We start from the raw sequence: 16853 nt of genomic DNA, 5'->3' as shown, positions 1-16853 counted from the left end.
ATGGGGGTGGATGGTTATTACCTCTGCTAAAAATATAAAGTGCCTGCTAGCAACAGACATCCTATTGGTAGGAGGAAAGTAGAATTTAATCGTGATTGGGTGAAAAGCAGAGCCAGCAAGATTTAAGGGGTGGGCCTGTAACTGGACTGTTCAGTGACATAAACTAGCTGGAAACTGGGAGATGAAGTTCTCTTTTTTCTCTATGACGGATTGAGAACATTTAAAGTGTAAAAAAAAAAAAGACAAATATTACACAGAATTCTGACCTATCAGTCTACTTAGAGATACACAAGACCATATTTAACAACAGTAGTACTGTATTGCCTCTCTTCACACTAATCATTTCACTTCAATCCCTAATCATATAATGAAACAGCCTGCTTCACCCAATAACTTAGAGGTGTCCTAAAGAATAAACTGACAGCAGAATATGCAAGACCCCACTTTAAGTTTTTTATTTAAATATCTATTTATTCTTCTTTATAGTTTTAAATGCTACATCTGAATAAATTAAAATGAATCACAAAATTGTTGCCTTTTACAACAGCTACTTACCCATCAATTTTCAAGCCTACACATTTTCATCTTCCCACACCACCACCACCCCACAAACAACTTGGGAGTTTGAGGGGAAAAAAAGAATATTTATTGAAAAATATATAAAAGCATAGAAGACAGGTTTTGCAATTTTATTTCCATAGTCAAAAAATACCAAATTATGTCAGTCACAAGGTGGTATGCGATCACCTTTTTTTAAATCCATACTTCTTTCTCTCGTAGAAAAGATCTGTTTTGGAACTTCCTAGGTTAACAATCTTAGGGCAGCCATCCCTCTGCAAGAAAAAGATTCAAGTGTGAGAGTTAACTTTTTGGTTACGATATCAAGAAGACTGTATTACAATCCAGCCCAAAAATATTAATATAAACTATGTGCTACTCTTAACTTCAATCACAGTTGCAAAGAAGGTCTTTATCCAAATAACGATCTACCAACACTGACAGAAGAAGCAGGACTGGGAGAACCAACAACATACATCAAAATCTTGTTGCCTTCCTGGAGCTAACTAAATAAGCGTTGAACTCCGGTTTGAAACGCAGAGTCACTTATCCACTTGCCTGTGCTGTAAGTGTTAAAAACTACCTAACGCTTACCTCCTGACCGGTCTGGTCTGGTCTGGTCTGGTCTCCCTCTCCTTACTCTGTTCACTCTACTTGTCTTCTCCTAACTACAAGCTCACTGGGCCAATGGTGTTTTGGTGGCGCTACATCTGGGGCGATACTAGGAACCTTTCAGAGGATACAAATGTCTCTTGAAAGTCCGACGGCTTTCTCTCTAGAACTCCCTCTTCTCGCCCTGATCTCTCTGCACTGCTGGGTTAAAATTCAAGCTTAAAGGGGTGGGCACCCTTGCCTACAGAGTACAGAAATACCTTGGTTGATGTGTTAAGGAGATGTGTTTCAGAATTTTACTTTGTTATAAGTTGTGAAAAGTCAACTCAGACACCTCAATTGTTTCTTTTTCCTTAATTATCAGCCAAAAAATAATGAGATACAAAATGAGCCAACACAGGACCAGTAAACTGTGACCATCATGCAATATCTGAAAATAAAGAAAGGTGAAGGCCTCAGCAATGCTGATCTGGCTCTTAGAAAAGAGAAAATCCACAATTTCGCAAATGTCTGCTATTGCACCACAAGAGCAGCAACAAGCCATGGAATTAAAAAACGAGTTTAATTAACGACAAGAATCAGTGCCTCATTAAGCAACTGGTTGGAGTGAAATTGGTTAGAGTTTGCGGCCCTGACTTAGTTGGTCTTCTGTTGGCTCACTCACTTCACTTTTATACTTCTGTTTGGGTGCCATTTAAGGAAAGAAATGAAACAATTCAGAGGAATGATGAAGAAATTCAGGGAAACATTTCTTAAAAATCAAGCCAATTAAAATGAATTCAAAAGAAGTTCATTAGCAGCAAAAACAGATCACTAATTAAGAAAAGGGTTAGAATGCGGCCCTCCAGGACTGGAGTTCTAGAGGCTACTGGACCAAAGTTCTGCACTTGGTGGCTCCTCTTACTTTCGATCAAGGAGGCAGATATTCCTCAAATGAACAGACCATGTTTTGTTAACTCTCAGTCTTCGGCCCTTAAAGACATGGCCACACCAGGCCAGGCTGGTACCCTGTTATAGGTAATGAAATTCACCGATTTGCTATTTTGCACCTTACTTTTGAAACAAGGGCTTCTCATGTTAAGAGCAGGCTGTAACAGTTTTGTAAAACTATTAAAACAAATGGCCAAAATGAACTACTGCATAAACACCCACATCTTTTTCCTGGATGGTACACTCCTTGCAGTAGTAGGCATCAGAGACTCCTGGACCTCCACAGATCACACAGCGACCCTGGTAGGAGCCGTAGTTGCATTCATCACAGATTCGCACCAGTGTGCAGGGGCGCACATAGGAATCACAGATCACGCATTTGCCATCACCTAAAAAAAAAAAGGGACTGTTTAGTTTGGAGCAGTGGCAAGCAATACCAGTGCAGCTGTACAAGTTATCAAAGTTGACCTTAACAAAGATGTCAAGAATTCATTCCTTAACTGCTGGCAACGGATTTTTAAAATTCTCCTGTAGTAAACCCATACAGAATAGTCCAATATGCTCTTTCCATTTAGCATAATACAATTTTTGCCTGCTGTCCTGTTACGGAGACGCACACTTCTCTTTTGCCAGTTCATTATAAGGGAGCTGGGTACTCAAATGATTCATTAACCAAGATATTAGTGTAATTTATTCAACAAATAAATTGATTGGTATTTATTGTTAGTTAATAACTGGTTGAGTATCCTGTGACGTGTGCTAAACATCAACACCGTGTACAGCATGGTTGCTATGCAGGTGCACTCTTGCCATGTGTTATATAAGATAAAGTGCAAATATTGTGTAAGCACACAGTGAACATTTTGGATTTGATGGCGTTCTATTTGTATTCCAGCACAGTACATAAATTAAGCAAAGGCAGCAGCATACATTGAACAATGTGCCACCATCTAAATACTTCTTAAGTTTGCCTACTCTCTTTCTGTTTCTTTTTCTGGTTTCTTTGTGGTGGCGGCCTGTGCCACCTCCACCTACTCAAAGCATCATGATGCTCCAACAATGATGGACGGATTAAAAGCCAGAAGTCTACGTGACCATCATCATCATCAAGTCCTTCCATGAGAATCCTAAATCCAAAGAGGACTGTTTCATTTATGTTAGGTAGAATGCCCAGAGGGGACTGGGTAGTCTCATGGTCTGGAATCCCTACAGATTTTATTTTTTTCTCCAGCCGTCTAGAGTTTTTTGTTTTTTTCTGTCCACCCTGGCCATTGGACCTTACTCTTATTCTATGTTAATTAATGTTGACTTATTTTATTTTCTTATTGTGTCTTATTTTTTCAATTCTTCATTATGTAAAGCACTTTGAACTACTTTTTGTATGAAAATGTGCTATATAAATAAATGTTGTTGTTGTTGCCATATGTTATTACATTTAATGATTTTACATAGGGGCAGCACGGTGGCTCAGTGTGTAGCGCTGCTGCCTCGCAGTTAGGAGACCCAAGTTCACTTCCTGGGTCCTCCCTGCGTGGAGTTTGCATGTTCTCCCCGTGTCTGCGTGGGTTTCCTCCCACAATCCAAAGACATGCAGGTTAGGTGCATTGGCGATCCTAAATGGTCCCTAGTGTGTGTGCTTAGATTGTGGGTGGGTGTGTGTGCGCGCCCTGCGGTGGGCTGGGATTGGCTCCAGCAGACCCCCGTGACCCTGTCGCTAGGATATGGCGGGATGGATAATGGATGGACAGATTTTACATATCTATAAAAGTGAAATAGAAGGTTGTGTTTAACATTAATATTGTTAATCTTAAATTACTCTCATTTAAGATTGTATATCTGTTTTACAAACATATGCAAATTCTGTTTTCTTAATGCAGCAGAATCCCAATTAAACATTTGGAAAAGTGTGAAAATGTGTATCATGATAACCCCATGATTGATGAATCTTTTATCATTTTCCCCCCACAGATGAGCAGCTCGTTACAGATGATGGTAAGCAGTCCTTTACGTAGAGAGAGTCGATAAAAATGTCTGATCAAGGGAAGTGTCTTTGCATACATAAAATAGTTCAAGTTTGGTGCTTAGATAAGCTTAAGGTTACAAAAAAAGCACACACGACAGACATGTATTATCCGAGGGGATGTTCCATTTCTTTTCTTCCTTAGCGTTAGAAACATGCATTACTTGGGCTATGGAAACCGTGCTAAAAGCATTAATCCTGAGTGTCACTCGGGCAACTGTACAGATGCGTCCTGCATAAGCGTTACAACCAAGAATCACTCGGGCTGTAAAGGTGCCGTCAGCGCAAGTCCAGGGCATCACTCGGGCAACGTTATAGGTGGGTCTTGTGTAAGTGTTACATCGGAATATCACATGGGCAAAGGTGTTGGTGCGTCTCCTCCTCTCACCTGTCAGTGTGATCAGTAACCCCCTCCGTAATAACAGCATCTCGTAGGAAACGTTTTTCTGCAACCTAGGTGCTGCACCCTCTTGCTAGTGATGTTGAGGAGCTTCTCATAAGCAGTGATGAGGAAGTGAATCTGTCCTTAGATGGTGAAGATGAAAATGGACAGTGAGCCCAAAAGTGATTCTGATGAATCCAAAAGTGACCCTCACGTCTGGCTGTCTGTTGACCCTGCTTCAAATAAACCAGCACCACCTCATTTTGATTTGGTGGGGCAGCCAGGAATAGAAGTGGACGATGACAGCCAAGATCCACTCACTTACGTGAAGTTGGTCCTAGGTGATGACGTGATCGACAGAATTGTTGTCAAGACAAATCATTATGCTGAACAGTGTCGGGCAAATGACCGCACACCTAAGCAGTTTTCCCTTTCAAAAAGATGGGAACCAGTAACTGCTGATGATATCTGGGCTTTTCTGGGCTTACTGATATTGCATGGGCTTGTAGTAAAACCTGAGCAGCGATGGTACTAGTCCAAGGACAACATTTTGGCAACACTGTTCTTTGGAGAAATTATGTCCGAGTGTAAGTTTTCACTAATTATGAAATACCAGTAACAGCGTACTGCACGAAAACGTGCACTGAATACGCTTGACTTGAGCATTCCTAGTTTTCATCCTCTTTCTCTGTATGTTCAGCATTCGTTTGCGGTTTCCTGAGCAGCTCTTCTTTTCTCCACCCTAGCGGCCCGCTTCTTCTCATCTTTCTTCGGCATCTTTTTGCATTAAAACTGATTAAGTCAGTGTTTGTGTTGCAATTGCTTAGTATGTTTTCTTTAAATTTTCACTTATGCTAACACTTAAGTCTTCAATTTGCCTCAAGAATGATTTAAGATATGAAGAGGTAGCGGAAGTGACAGCGAAGGTGGGAGGAAATGAGAACGGTGCCCGTACACATGCGCCGCCCTGCTGGCCACTGCCGAGAGTTGATTCTACAATAAAATAAAAATAAAAAAAGAGGAATAACCTTGGAGGTCAATCATCACTCTGAAAGTGGATAGCAGACATCACGTAGTATATGTGTACCAAATTTCAGGTCAATAGGTCAAACGGTTTGCGAGCTACAGGTGATTTAAAATCCTGGACAGACAAACGAACAGCTATGGTAGCGTATTATATAAGATCTGCACTCTAGTGTGCTTGGTGTGTGGGTGTATGTGTGGCCTGTGGTGGGCTGGCATCCTGCCCGGGGTTTGTTTCCTGCCTTGCACCCTGTGTTGGCTGGGATTGGCTCCAGCAGACCCCTGCGACCCTGTAGTTAGGATATAGCGGGTTGGATAATGGATGGGGTGATGGATCTGCACACTACCAACAATGAAGACTTTGATAAGAATACCCATCCAGCACCCAAACCAAGGAAAATTTGGGTTATATACCAGGCCATTGTAGCAAAATTTCAGAGCGTTTATATTCCGGAGTGATAAAAGTCTCATGGTTTATAAGGGCAGACTGTCATGGATACAGTATATCACATCAAAAAGAGCAAGATTCGGCATAAAGTTTTATGAGCTTTGTGAATCTAAAATGGAATACATTTGGAATTTGGTTCTGTACACAGGGAAAGGGACAATTTTTGATCTGAAATACAATCAGTACGGCGTTGCTACGTCATTGGTACCGACTTTGATAGATGCTCTGCTGAATCAAGGTTACTGTGCCACCATGAACAATTTTTATACTTAACCATATCTATTAATAGTATTATTACTGTTATTTTTGTTATTATTGTTCATTTCATATTATTTTTATTCATCATTACTATTATTATACTTTTGAGATTTAAAAAAAATGTAATTTTTCATGCAAAAAATGCAATTCATTTTACCTGTTTTTTCAGAATAAAAGGGAAACCTGTCCTAAACAATTTGACACCTACAGCTTCCCAGTTAACACTGAATGCTATACTGCCTTTCACACGTGCAGGCTATGGCACAGTTTTAAGTAGAATGCCAGCTGGAAGTCTCATATGCAGACTGTTAGATTGAACATATCACTTAGGATCTTCCAAAGTCAAAACCTAATGTCTTAACATCACCACGAAAGATACAGCAAGTGTAAGAGACCAGAGTAATGACGTAAATCCATTTCTGATTAGCCTGAGAGGTTTCACCAACAAATGCAGAGGTATGAAATTTTTGAAAGTAAGCTAGAGAAATATGTACAATTTAAATGGACTCTGCAGGGAATGTTGACAACACAGATACCAAGTCCTAAAATGGAAAAAAACAAACAAACTCCACTCATCCATTGTTTAAATTGTTATAAAGCATCTTACCAACAGGTTAAGAGTCACGGTGTCAGGGGTGGGGATCGATCTGTTCTTAACTCAATTTTTCTTTTTGTAAAAACTTGATTGCTTTGTATGGATTGTAATAAAATTAATAAAAATATATAAAAAAAAAAGTCACGGTGTATATTTAATTACTATGCTGTGCACTTAGTTACTATTAGCTATATTACTTGCGATTCCCAACGTTTCTGGTGTCACAGCCCACTTTCCCCCATGTGAGTCTCTCCCTTGAACCGACCCACATGATCGTCAGAGCAGGGGTGCGAGGGACTGAACTCGTGCCTGACCCAGTACAGTTATAAACAATAGCAACCTGTGACGCACCAGCAGCAGACAGTAACCTAAAAGTGGGTTGAGAGAACACGGGTCTATAACAGATAGAAACACCCTGCTAACAATCAGGCCCTTGAGTTGACCAAGCATAAAAGCAAGAGATAAAAATGAGCAAAATGACCCATGTGCTTTGAGATTCATCCTTTGGGGGTTTCCAGTGTATGTCTTCAGTATTTCGGTCTACCAGTGCTGACAAAAAGATGAAAGAAAATACTGCAGATTCTTGCCTTGCCTGATGTCTGTTAGAGTTTGTAACGGCAAACTACCATGTCCCATTTGGTTGTGAATTTTTTGAAAGGGAGCCACCAATTGCTCCTTAAATCAATACAAAAATTCTGTGGGAGATCATCTTTGAGCATATGGCTCTGCTGCAAAATAAAGAGGCCAATCTGAGTATTTAAATTAAACCCACACACACTCGTGTAAAGCTAAGTGTGCAATGAACACTCAAAAACACAAAAAACACGCCCCGTTTAGCACAGCATTATACCAAGGCAACACATTTAAAGGAAGGGCACAGCAGGAAACTGTCAGCTTGTAGAAAGCAATTTCAAGAATGTTGTGCCTTTGGTTTCCATACCTAAACAGGCTGAATACACAAAAAATAAAAAAAGATTGTTGTACTTACACTTTTCACACAGTCTTCCAATGGCTGTAAAAAACAAAACAGAAAGTACAGTTAATGTCCAATAGCCAACTGTCAGAAAGTATAAAGTACTAAACAACATATCCGTTATCTACAATGTGTACTTTCTGCCAAACAACCTGCTTATTTTTATTAAATCTGCACTCTTTACTAGGCGTAAGGCGATAGATACACGTAGTTCACAATACAATTCAAAATGCATTTCAGGCTTCTCCGTACAATATATAAACTTTTTATTTAAGAAATGTAATGTTTAATGTTCTTTATGAGACATTCATAAATCAAATCACTGCAAAATAAATTCAAATCTGTGCACAAACAGACAAGGTTTAATGTGGGTTTTTCTTTTTAACTTTTTATTTTTTATTAAAATAATTATAAATTTTCTTATACAATACTACCGTGGCTGTTCGTTTGTCTGTCCAGGATTTTAAAAAACCGTTTGACCTATTGACCTGAACTTTGGTGCACATATACTATGTGACGTCTACGATCTGCTTCAGGATGATTGACCTCCAAGGTTATTCCTCTTTTTATTTTATTGTAGAATCAACTCTCGGCAGTAGGGCAGCCGTGCGATGCACGTGTATGGGCACCGTTCTCATCCCTACCACCTTCGCGGTCACTTCCTCTACCTCTTCATATCTTAAATCATTCTTTAGGCAGATTGAAGAGTTAAGTGCCAGCTTAAGTGAACAAATAAATAAAGGAAACACACTTAGCAATTGCAACACAAACTCTGACTTCATCAGTTTTAACACGAAAAGATGCCAACGAAAGAAGAGAAGAAGTGGACCGCTAGGGTGGAGACAAGAAGAGCTGCTCAGGAAGGAACAAGCACATCAACCTCTGAGCAAACAAATGGAGAACATACAGCGAAAGAGGATGAAAACTATAAGTCAAGTGTATTCACTGCATGTTATCGTGCACTGTGTCATTACTGGTGTTAATATATTTGCACTGTAATAATATAAAGCTACTGCACTGCCAAACCAGCCAAATTAAAATTGGTGTTTTGGCTTTCTGAGTTAACATCAAAGTATTTCTTCAACAATGGCTGTCCTTTTATTTTTTGCTTGACCTGTTTAGCTGTGGGTCCCGACTGGACCTAAATAAACAACTTGTAATGTTATATTTCCTTTTAAAAAAATGAGAATGACATTATGAAACAGAGGCCTCTCCAATGGGACTATACCTCCTGAAGTTGAAATACTCACATAATAAGACTGACGTACAAGTAGATGAGAAACGCAAGCCCTGAGAATTTGGCTGCTTTCTCTCCTCGCCACGTTACAGGAATGCTGTTGAGGGAAATGCAAGATCCACTGCTGTATAATTCCTTCTTGCTATAATCTAACCCTACTTCTGAATTAGGATCATTCAAAGGTGTAGCAGTGTCTTAAGCGCACAGTCTCCCACTTGTGGCTCGTGACAGCTGCTCCCAGTATTATCTGGATATATCATGAAAACTCTTACAATATAACAAGTTTGTGCTTTGCAGGAATCAACGGTGTTCAATTTGGAAGCAAGAATGGATGACATGGGAGCTTCTTTGAAACAATGCTGCGTTTTGCCGTATGCTTCCAAGGTTGTGACTCGCTAAATTAAGAGTGTGTGTGTGTTGCAAGCCCACGTTCACATGCATTGATGCCGATGTTGTGCACTGACAACTTTCATCTTCGCGTCATTATACCGAGGGTGAATACGGTGCAGTCTGTCATGTTATAACTTAGCTGTAGCTTTTCAATCAGATTTTTAAATCCCCTGCTTCCGACAAGAGATGTTTTTATTTGCCTTTCAGTCGTGTGTTAATGTTATAAAATATCTTATTCAAAGCCACACTTCATATCGGCAATATTCTGCATCGCAAATTTGATACATAGAGGGTTTGTCTCATGCCACGTACTTATTAACAAATTCATCCAGCTATAATTTATCTTATGAGTGGACTGAACTAGAAAGAACTTCTAATAATAATAATATTGCGCCCTGTGCTGGCTGGGATTGGCTCCAGTGGACCCCCGTGAGCCTGTGTTAGGATATAGCGGGTTAGAGAATGACTGACTAATAATATATACAAACAAACACACACATACACTAAAATGACTGAACCTTGTCTTTAAACAGAAGCGTGGTCTTATTCAGCCACAATGCCAGAGACGAAAACAATATTTCAACGGGGTTATCGTAAAGGGAAGCAGAACTTAAGAATGGTTGCGTCTTGTATATTTGTTCTTGGTAATAAGAACGGGTTATCTTTTTTCTTAAAGAAATATCATCAAGTCCTGTTGTCTCTTGCCAGTTCCCTACATTAAAATTGTAACTTCGTCTTCTCTTTGCAAGTCCACGTATATTCCAGTCAAATATGAGACAGCAAAACTGACTTGTCAATGGAGAAAGAATGTAACCCTTTACTTCCATTCCAACCATTTACTTAGGCTATATCATGTAATATTATGAGAGGTATATGGTTCTAGATGCCCCCAGCTAGACCATTCATAACACCACCATACTGAGGTCCACATAATAAAGATGATACAAATTCAGATGTGATAGAGCAAAAACGGAAGGCTGACATGATTTTACAGTGGCCATGTCTTCTAGTTAATTCTTGTTTATGGTGACTGAATGAAGAAATGTCCTCAGGGACCAGGAATTGATTGTGAAGCAGCAGAGCAAAACAGCATGGCTTACCTATCAACCCACATTTTTTCTCTAATATAAAAAAAAAAATCTTGGGAGGGAGACTAGGGAGGTGAGACATGATCTTCTCGGAAGACAATTTGACATCCCGCGAGAGACACTTTAACGTCACGCGAGACAACATTTAAAACAAGTTCACGGACATCTAACCTAGCAGTTGTTGGAATGCATTTGGCAGACACACTTCCTGTGCTCCCAGCTCTTAAAACAACGACAAGCAGAACACGCAGCTCGCCAGCATCTCCAAGCCAGCAGATGATCCGAGCACACCTCCTTAGCGTGCATTCACCCACCTCCACCCCCTTCACAACGTGAGCGTGAGTGGCAGAGATGCGAAGTGGCAAAAGGACAGCTGCTGCAGCGGCTTTGAAATGACTGATGCGCAGCGCGACAAAGAGAACACGCAGCTCGCCAGCAGCAGCAGCAGGAAGACAGCAGTGTGGTATAGCGGGCCCACAGCTCATGTCAAAGGTCACTTTTTAAATAAATAATCGCTGCACTCGCGGCTTAGTGAGGTGGTGTTTGGCTGAAGCGTTTCCTGGGGAATCGGTGATGCGGGCGTTTCACACCTAAGTGCGCAGATGAGAAACCGTCTGCATCCATAATTGTACCAGGGAGCTGCCGATTGCCACAGCTGTCACATCCCCATTATAAATAGAAGCGCGAGGCGGCTAGCGGGGAGGAAGGGGGAAAAAAAAAAAAGGAGAAAGAAAAGGAAAGAACAGGAGGTTGCAGGAGAAGAAGGCAGCAGGAAGTAGCGAGGAGAAAGCTGGTGCGTGAGTGAGAGACAGCGAGCGAGCAAGCGAAGGCTCGCGTGCAGCTGGACTGTGAGCCCTAGTGGGGTGTTTGGCTGACACCTAAAGCAGTTGGTAGTGGTCGCTCCCGCTGAGTATTTTATGGAGAAACGGGAGTGACCGGAAGAAGGACAGCTGGCCACGTATGGCCGAGAAGGCAGTGGGAGTTGGGAGGCTTGGGTGATGGATTCCCCAACATGAGCGTCTTGGACGTTGGGGGAAGCCAAGTCTCGGTCTGGAGGGAGCGGAACCGAAGTCAGGGATCGGGAAGCCTCCAGACCAGTCGAGTGGAGAGAAGGTCAGCTGCAGGAAGGGTGACTCCCCTGTTCAGAAGCCCAATGGGAGAAGCAGGGGATCCGCCAGGTAAAAGAAGGCACCAGGCTTTGTTTTTAAAGAGACTGCTTCCAGTCATTGTTTTAACCTCGTTGCTTTTAAAGAGTTTTTTTTTCTATTGGATTTTAACCTCCACTTCCCAACTGTTTTATAAATATATTTAAGGAATTAATGCACTGCACTGTTTTTTTGTTTGTTGATTTTAAATAAAAGCACTTTTTGCACCATCCCCTTGCTTCATTGTTTGTGCCTCACTGCCTAGCTCATCGGTGACATTACCGACAGTGTCGGGTTAGAGGACTCCTAGAAGCTAGACAGGAGCGTGAAGCGAACCCACATTGTCACATTAGCAGCTGAACGAATGGCACCTCCTTAGCGCGAGTTCAGCCACCCCCCATTCAGAACACGAGCAGTGTTATATGTCCTGCGAGAAAGAGATTTAACCACGCCAGGGGCCGGAAATAAAGGACAAGTATTGTTTTTACAAAATTTTTAAAGTAAAAGTGAAAATAATGCATATGTGACATTTCCCATGAAAATAAACTCTTTAAATTGTATATCCAGTGGAGCCCCCTAGTCTTAAATATAACTGAACGATTTTCTGAAAGAAAAATATACAAATAATTTGAAGTTGCTGCATAACTCAAAGGCACTGAAGTATCCAAAATGTTAACTGTGGTTCAGCATGTGCAGTAAGTGGAAGAGAGCAGGAAAAAATGTCCAGCACATTTTAAATCAACTATTGGACTGTTCCTTTGAAAGTCAAATGAGACATATCTCCCACACACACACACTTTATGTTTTAATAGATGGATGATGATTAGTCATATTTTAAGAAAAAAAAAATATGATGTGCCAGCTGTGTAGTGTGAACTATCACAATAGATTGTTCTTTAAGTACCGTATATACTCACGTTTAAGCTCTCCCGCGGGACTTGATTTTACTTTATAATTTCTGGTATTTTATAATGTTGGTCATATAAGTCGAATGCGGAGAACTCACACTATTGCTCCAAAAGATTATGATCTGCTAACGCCCACCTGAGAGAGTAACCACAAAGCACACGGCCTTTTTTCCCCCATGTATTGTGCCTAGGTGACCACATGGTAATACCCAATCTATTCTGAAGTGACGTTTGCACCGATTCGTGTTTTTTGTATCTCACACCCTCAAACACCTTTATCGTAAGAGCATTCCTTTATCTACGATGGAGCGTTTGATCAGAAGAAGATATGAAGTTGGTTTTAAATTAAGAGTCGTTGAAGTGGCGACAGAAATTGGTAACTGTGCTGCTGCAACAAAATTTGCTGTTTCTGAGGAACTGGTGCGAGATTGGAGGAGGCAAGAAGATTAAAAAAAAAAATAAAAAAACGAAGTGTCGGGCGTATAAGTCGGGGTCTGATTTTATGGTTGACTTTTCTGGTTTCAAGACCCAACTTATACGCGAGTATATACAGTAATAATGATGTCACATTCTGAAATGCACTTAATCTGTATTATAGTTGTGTCAGAGGCAGTAGGGAATCCAAGACCCATCTCTGCAGCATGAAACTTAAGGCCCTGAACAAAACAGCTCTTGACATGGTACAAGGCCTCAAGCACATAAACACTCACCCTGGACTGTTTCGCAATCGCCAATTAAACCCAACTAGTACGTCTCTCTGAGGTGGGGAAATTGTGTAAATCCCACATAGACAACAATCAGGTACATGATTTGAAACTGGGACACAGTTGGTAGCAGCACAAGCAGGAAAAGTGTAGAGCTCCTGCCAAAGGTTCAAGACAGATGGACTGTGGAGGAAAGACCATTTCTGGATAATCACTTGGCCTTGTTAAATCCATATGATGTTTTTTTTTTTTTTTTTAAATTACTGGAGCTCCTGACACTATACAAGCAACACACTATGTCCAGAAAACTCCACTATGTTTTCTTTTCAACCATAACAAGAGTTAATCTCTAACCCCCATCCCAATAACTTAAATACAGGCCACTCCAACCAATGCAGACTCTGCCTAAATATATCAAAAATGCTTTAGCTATGTCAAGAAGCCTTATAAAATTCAATCTGGGAATACTACTGCGGCAAAATGCCACGATCTGCATGCCACAATGCTTAAATGAAGCTCTGACATTGACCAACAAAGAGTATTTTTCTTATAAAAGACTGATGGGAATCATTTCAGAAAGCTGCCTAGCCAGGAGCCGTCTTGCGCAGCTTCTATAAAAAGTATTTGCCTCTTGGAAGTTCTCATATTTTGTTGTCATACAACATTGAGTCATAAGGGATTTCATTTGAATTTTTTGACATTGCTCATAGTGAACACTGTTTATAGGTACTGAAAATAAACGCATGGAATACAACTACTCTTGGTTTGAACACTACTACGTGTTACAAGGTTTGTTAAACATGGAAGGTCTGAACGCCACCATCATTTTACAAAGGCAAGCCTACATCTCAACACTGATGAAAAATGGCACATGAAAAGTTAAATTTCACCAAGGTGTTCATGGAGATGAACAGATCTGGGCAAAAACTGCTTTTATTCAGCGAAATTCAAGTTTATATTGTACCTTACCATGTTACATACTGTTATTATAATCAGTACAACGGATGCCCTGTGCAAGACTTGAATCAGCATAGAACATTCTTTAAATTTGCACTTTACAAAAATAAAAACTGAGCCTAATTAAAGATGTTTTTCACACTAAATACGAATGTAAAAACTCCTGTCTTTAGAATGGATTTACAACTAAATAGCTGCAAATCATCAGGAGTCTAGGACAATGTCATGTCAGTCTTTAAATTTTGATAAACTTTGCTTTGCCCCCCTACTCGCTTCGCTTGTCAACCCCCGGGCCTGCACTACACGCTAGCCTCTTTGTGGTTCTGCCGTTCATGTATGGGGATGTGGACGTACAAATTAAACTGATTTTTATTTTCATGGGAATTGTTACACATGCATCAATGCAATGTGTAACATCCTGTGATTGAATTTTGTTTCTTTCTCTCTATTAAATAAAACGACTTTTTCGAATGTTTGGCTCCGAGATTTGTTAACTGTCTTTGCAAAAGCTATTCAAATGGGAAACTGTTAACATTTTAATATGAATGGCACATCAAGATATCATTGGGTGTCTAATGTTATCCCCTGAAGATGTACTACATTACCTTTCATGGATACATCCTTCTTTCTACAGTTATTCGTGCGGTGGAAGATCAGACAGTGTTAACGGTTGTAGATATTCTTCAGGATATTGTAAGATGATGTTTTCATCTTCCGCACAATCACCACCAACTAGTTCAGCATAGTCTATTGATACGCATTTAACCAATCGACATTTGTTCCGTTAATTCGTTTTACTTCATCGTTTCTCTGTGCTCTCTGTGTACTCATTTCTTCTGTTGATAACCCTCTGTGATGTAATTCTTCAATAAGATTTGGACGTAATACGTCTTCTTTAAATTGAGAACTTAAAAGTGAGGAAAAGTAAAAATTGATAACAGCTGAGAGCGTAGGAAGTGTATCGGACAAAAGCATTCACAAGACTGAGAGTTGAGAGGGCCGTGGTCTAGTTTGGAAATATCTGACAGGAGGGCGTGACTTAAAAAAATCTCACGGCCAAAGTCTCATCTCGCAGGACTTGAAAATAATCTCTCTTCCAAAAAGTGCTGTCTTGTCGAAGGATTTTTTTATATAATAGCGAGGTGACAGTTGTAAAAGTTCTGCAATTGCTGTGTTATACTTAAGTGATATAATGTATAGCATACAGTGCTACATTGTTGTATGAAAATATATAATATAAACACATGTGGTTGTAATTGTGAAATAAGGACTTGCTCTAAACAGTGACTCCTAGTAGTATTTTGGACTGTTTTTAGGCCAGATTATAACCCCTGCAGGCCCCCTGGGTGACTTAGTTCTTTAAGAGAGGATTAATCATACATTTATCAATGCAGTGAATGGACACCGGGTTGTGTAATGCAACTCAGTATTTACTTTGCTTTATTGCTTTGGGAGATGGTGGAGTCTCCTTGGCTTTTCTGACCCACACATACTGGATTGTTTCTCTCATCAAGTGGTGTCCCTCTTAGTGACGGTGCACAGCTAATTTTATTGTTTCATCAAGCTTATGAAGGTAAAGTCTCCTTGGCACACACCCAAAACATCTGTTGGTACATTCCTGGCACAGTAAGATGAATTCTCGATCCTGATTTGTCCCTAGTGTGTGCTTGGTGGGTGTGTACCTTTTAATGTCCTGCGTTTGTCCCTGCCTTGCACCCTAAGCTGGCTGGCATTGGCTCCAGCAAACCCCCATGACCCTGTTCAGGACTAAGCAGGTTAGAAAATGACTGACGGACATTAAGAGGTCATGCATGCAGTTATACTCAACTGTACGAAACATGCTTCAAATGCACTACACAGTGCAACACTGCATCATGTAGCAGGAGGCACAAAATGAAATTGATCTTAACGGTGATTTTTCTAGTGGGCATCAACTATTTCCAGTATTAAAAAGTGGTTTTTGCAACGGTACATTAGGAGCACAAGCAGTTCAACTGCGTTTACGGGCTTCGAATACACTAGCGGTGCTATGTACTTAAATGTGCGCAACAAGGATGAATTTTACGTTATACTACATTTACATTCTACACAGGGTAACGCGAGACCACAAGTCAAATTCACTTGCAACCTGGCACGGCGGAACATCAACGGTGGAGGCGCGTTTTAAAGTGTTAAGATGCAAGCGGGAATCCGGTATGAAAATTACGGTTTGTTTGTAAAATTCGCTGACAAAACTTGTCTTATTCTACGGAATTTTGGTAGCGTCTTAGTCGGACACATTTAACACCTGCTACAACTGAACGTATCCTTAACGTTCTCTTTCATTCATTCACTCACTCACTCACTCACTCACTCAGGCTTCATTTTAAAGTACGACTTTAACAGTAAGACTCAAATCAGATCAGCTTTTCAGATTCAAACACACTAACTCAAGAAATAGGAAGGCAAAAAAATCGAAAAGAAACCACTCTCATACCGACTCCTGCTTGTTTTCGGCAAAAAATCAGATCCGGATGATGCTTGGCCATGTTTCTTTTTTACGGCGACTCGCGAAGCAGGCGGTCGACGAACTTTGAACTCTGACCTATAACCACCTTGGGGGGACTTATTTTATTTAAGAACATG

At 40.5% G+C, this 16853-nt stretch overlaps 1 protein-coding gene across 1 annotated transcript; it reads right to left on the bottom strand.

Annotated features, from left to right (window-relative positions):
* Positions 1–660: 660 nt before the first annotated feature.
* On the bottom strand, positions 661–16812 carry phf5a (PHD finger protein 5A). The gene is made up of 4 exons (XM_039765483.1): positions 16705–16812; positions 7815–7838; positions 2323–2489; positions 661–833 (listed from the first exon to the last, which is right to left on the bottom strand). The coding sequence occupies exons 1-4, from the start codon at positions 16754–16756 to the stop codon at positions 744–746; spliced, it is 333 nt and encodes a 110-aa protein (XP_039621417.1). The 5' UTR covers positions 16757–16812; the 3' UTR covers positions 661–743.
* Between the last annotated feature and the right edge of the window lie 41 nt (positions 16813–16853).

This window comes from Polypterus senegalus, chromosome 10 (genome assembly GCF_016835505.1).
Source record: "Polypterus senegalus isolate Bchr_013 chromosome 10, ASM1683550v1, whole genome shotgun sequence".
Lineage (NCBI taxonomy): Eukaryota > Metazoa > Chordata > Cladistia > Polypteriformes > Polypteridae > Polypterus > Polypterus senegalus.
The sequence above is the reverse complement of the archived record's forward strand: the minus strand, read 5'-3'. Positions and strand labels throughout refer to the sequence as shown.

Coding starts and splice junctions, on each gene's coding strand:
- phf5a (XM_039765483.1), bottom strand. CDS start 16,756: ATGGCCAAGCATCATCCGGATCTGATTTTTTGCCGAAAACAAGCAGGA. Junction 7,839..16,704: donor CCGAAAACAAGCAGGAGTCG/GTATGAGAGTGG, acceptor TGTTTTTTACAG/CCATTGGAAGACTGTGTGAA. Junction 2,490..7,814: donor TGGAAGACTGTGTGAAAAGT/GTAAGTACAACA, acceptor TTTTTTTTTTAG/GTGATGGCAAATGCGTGATC.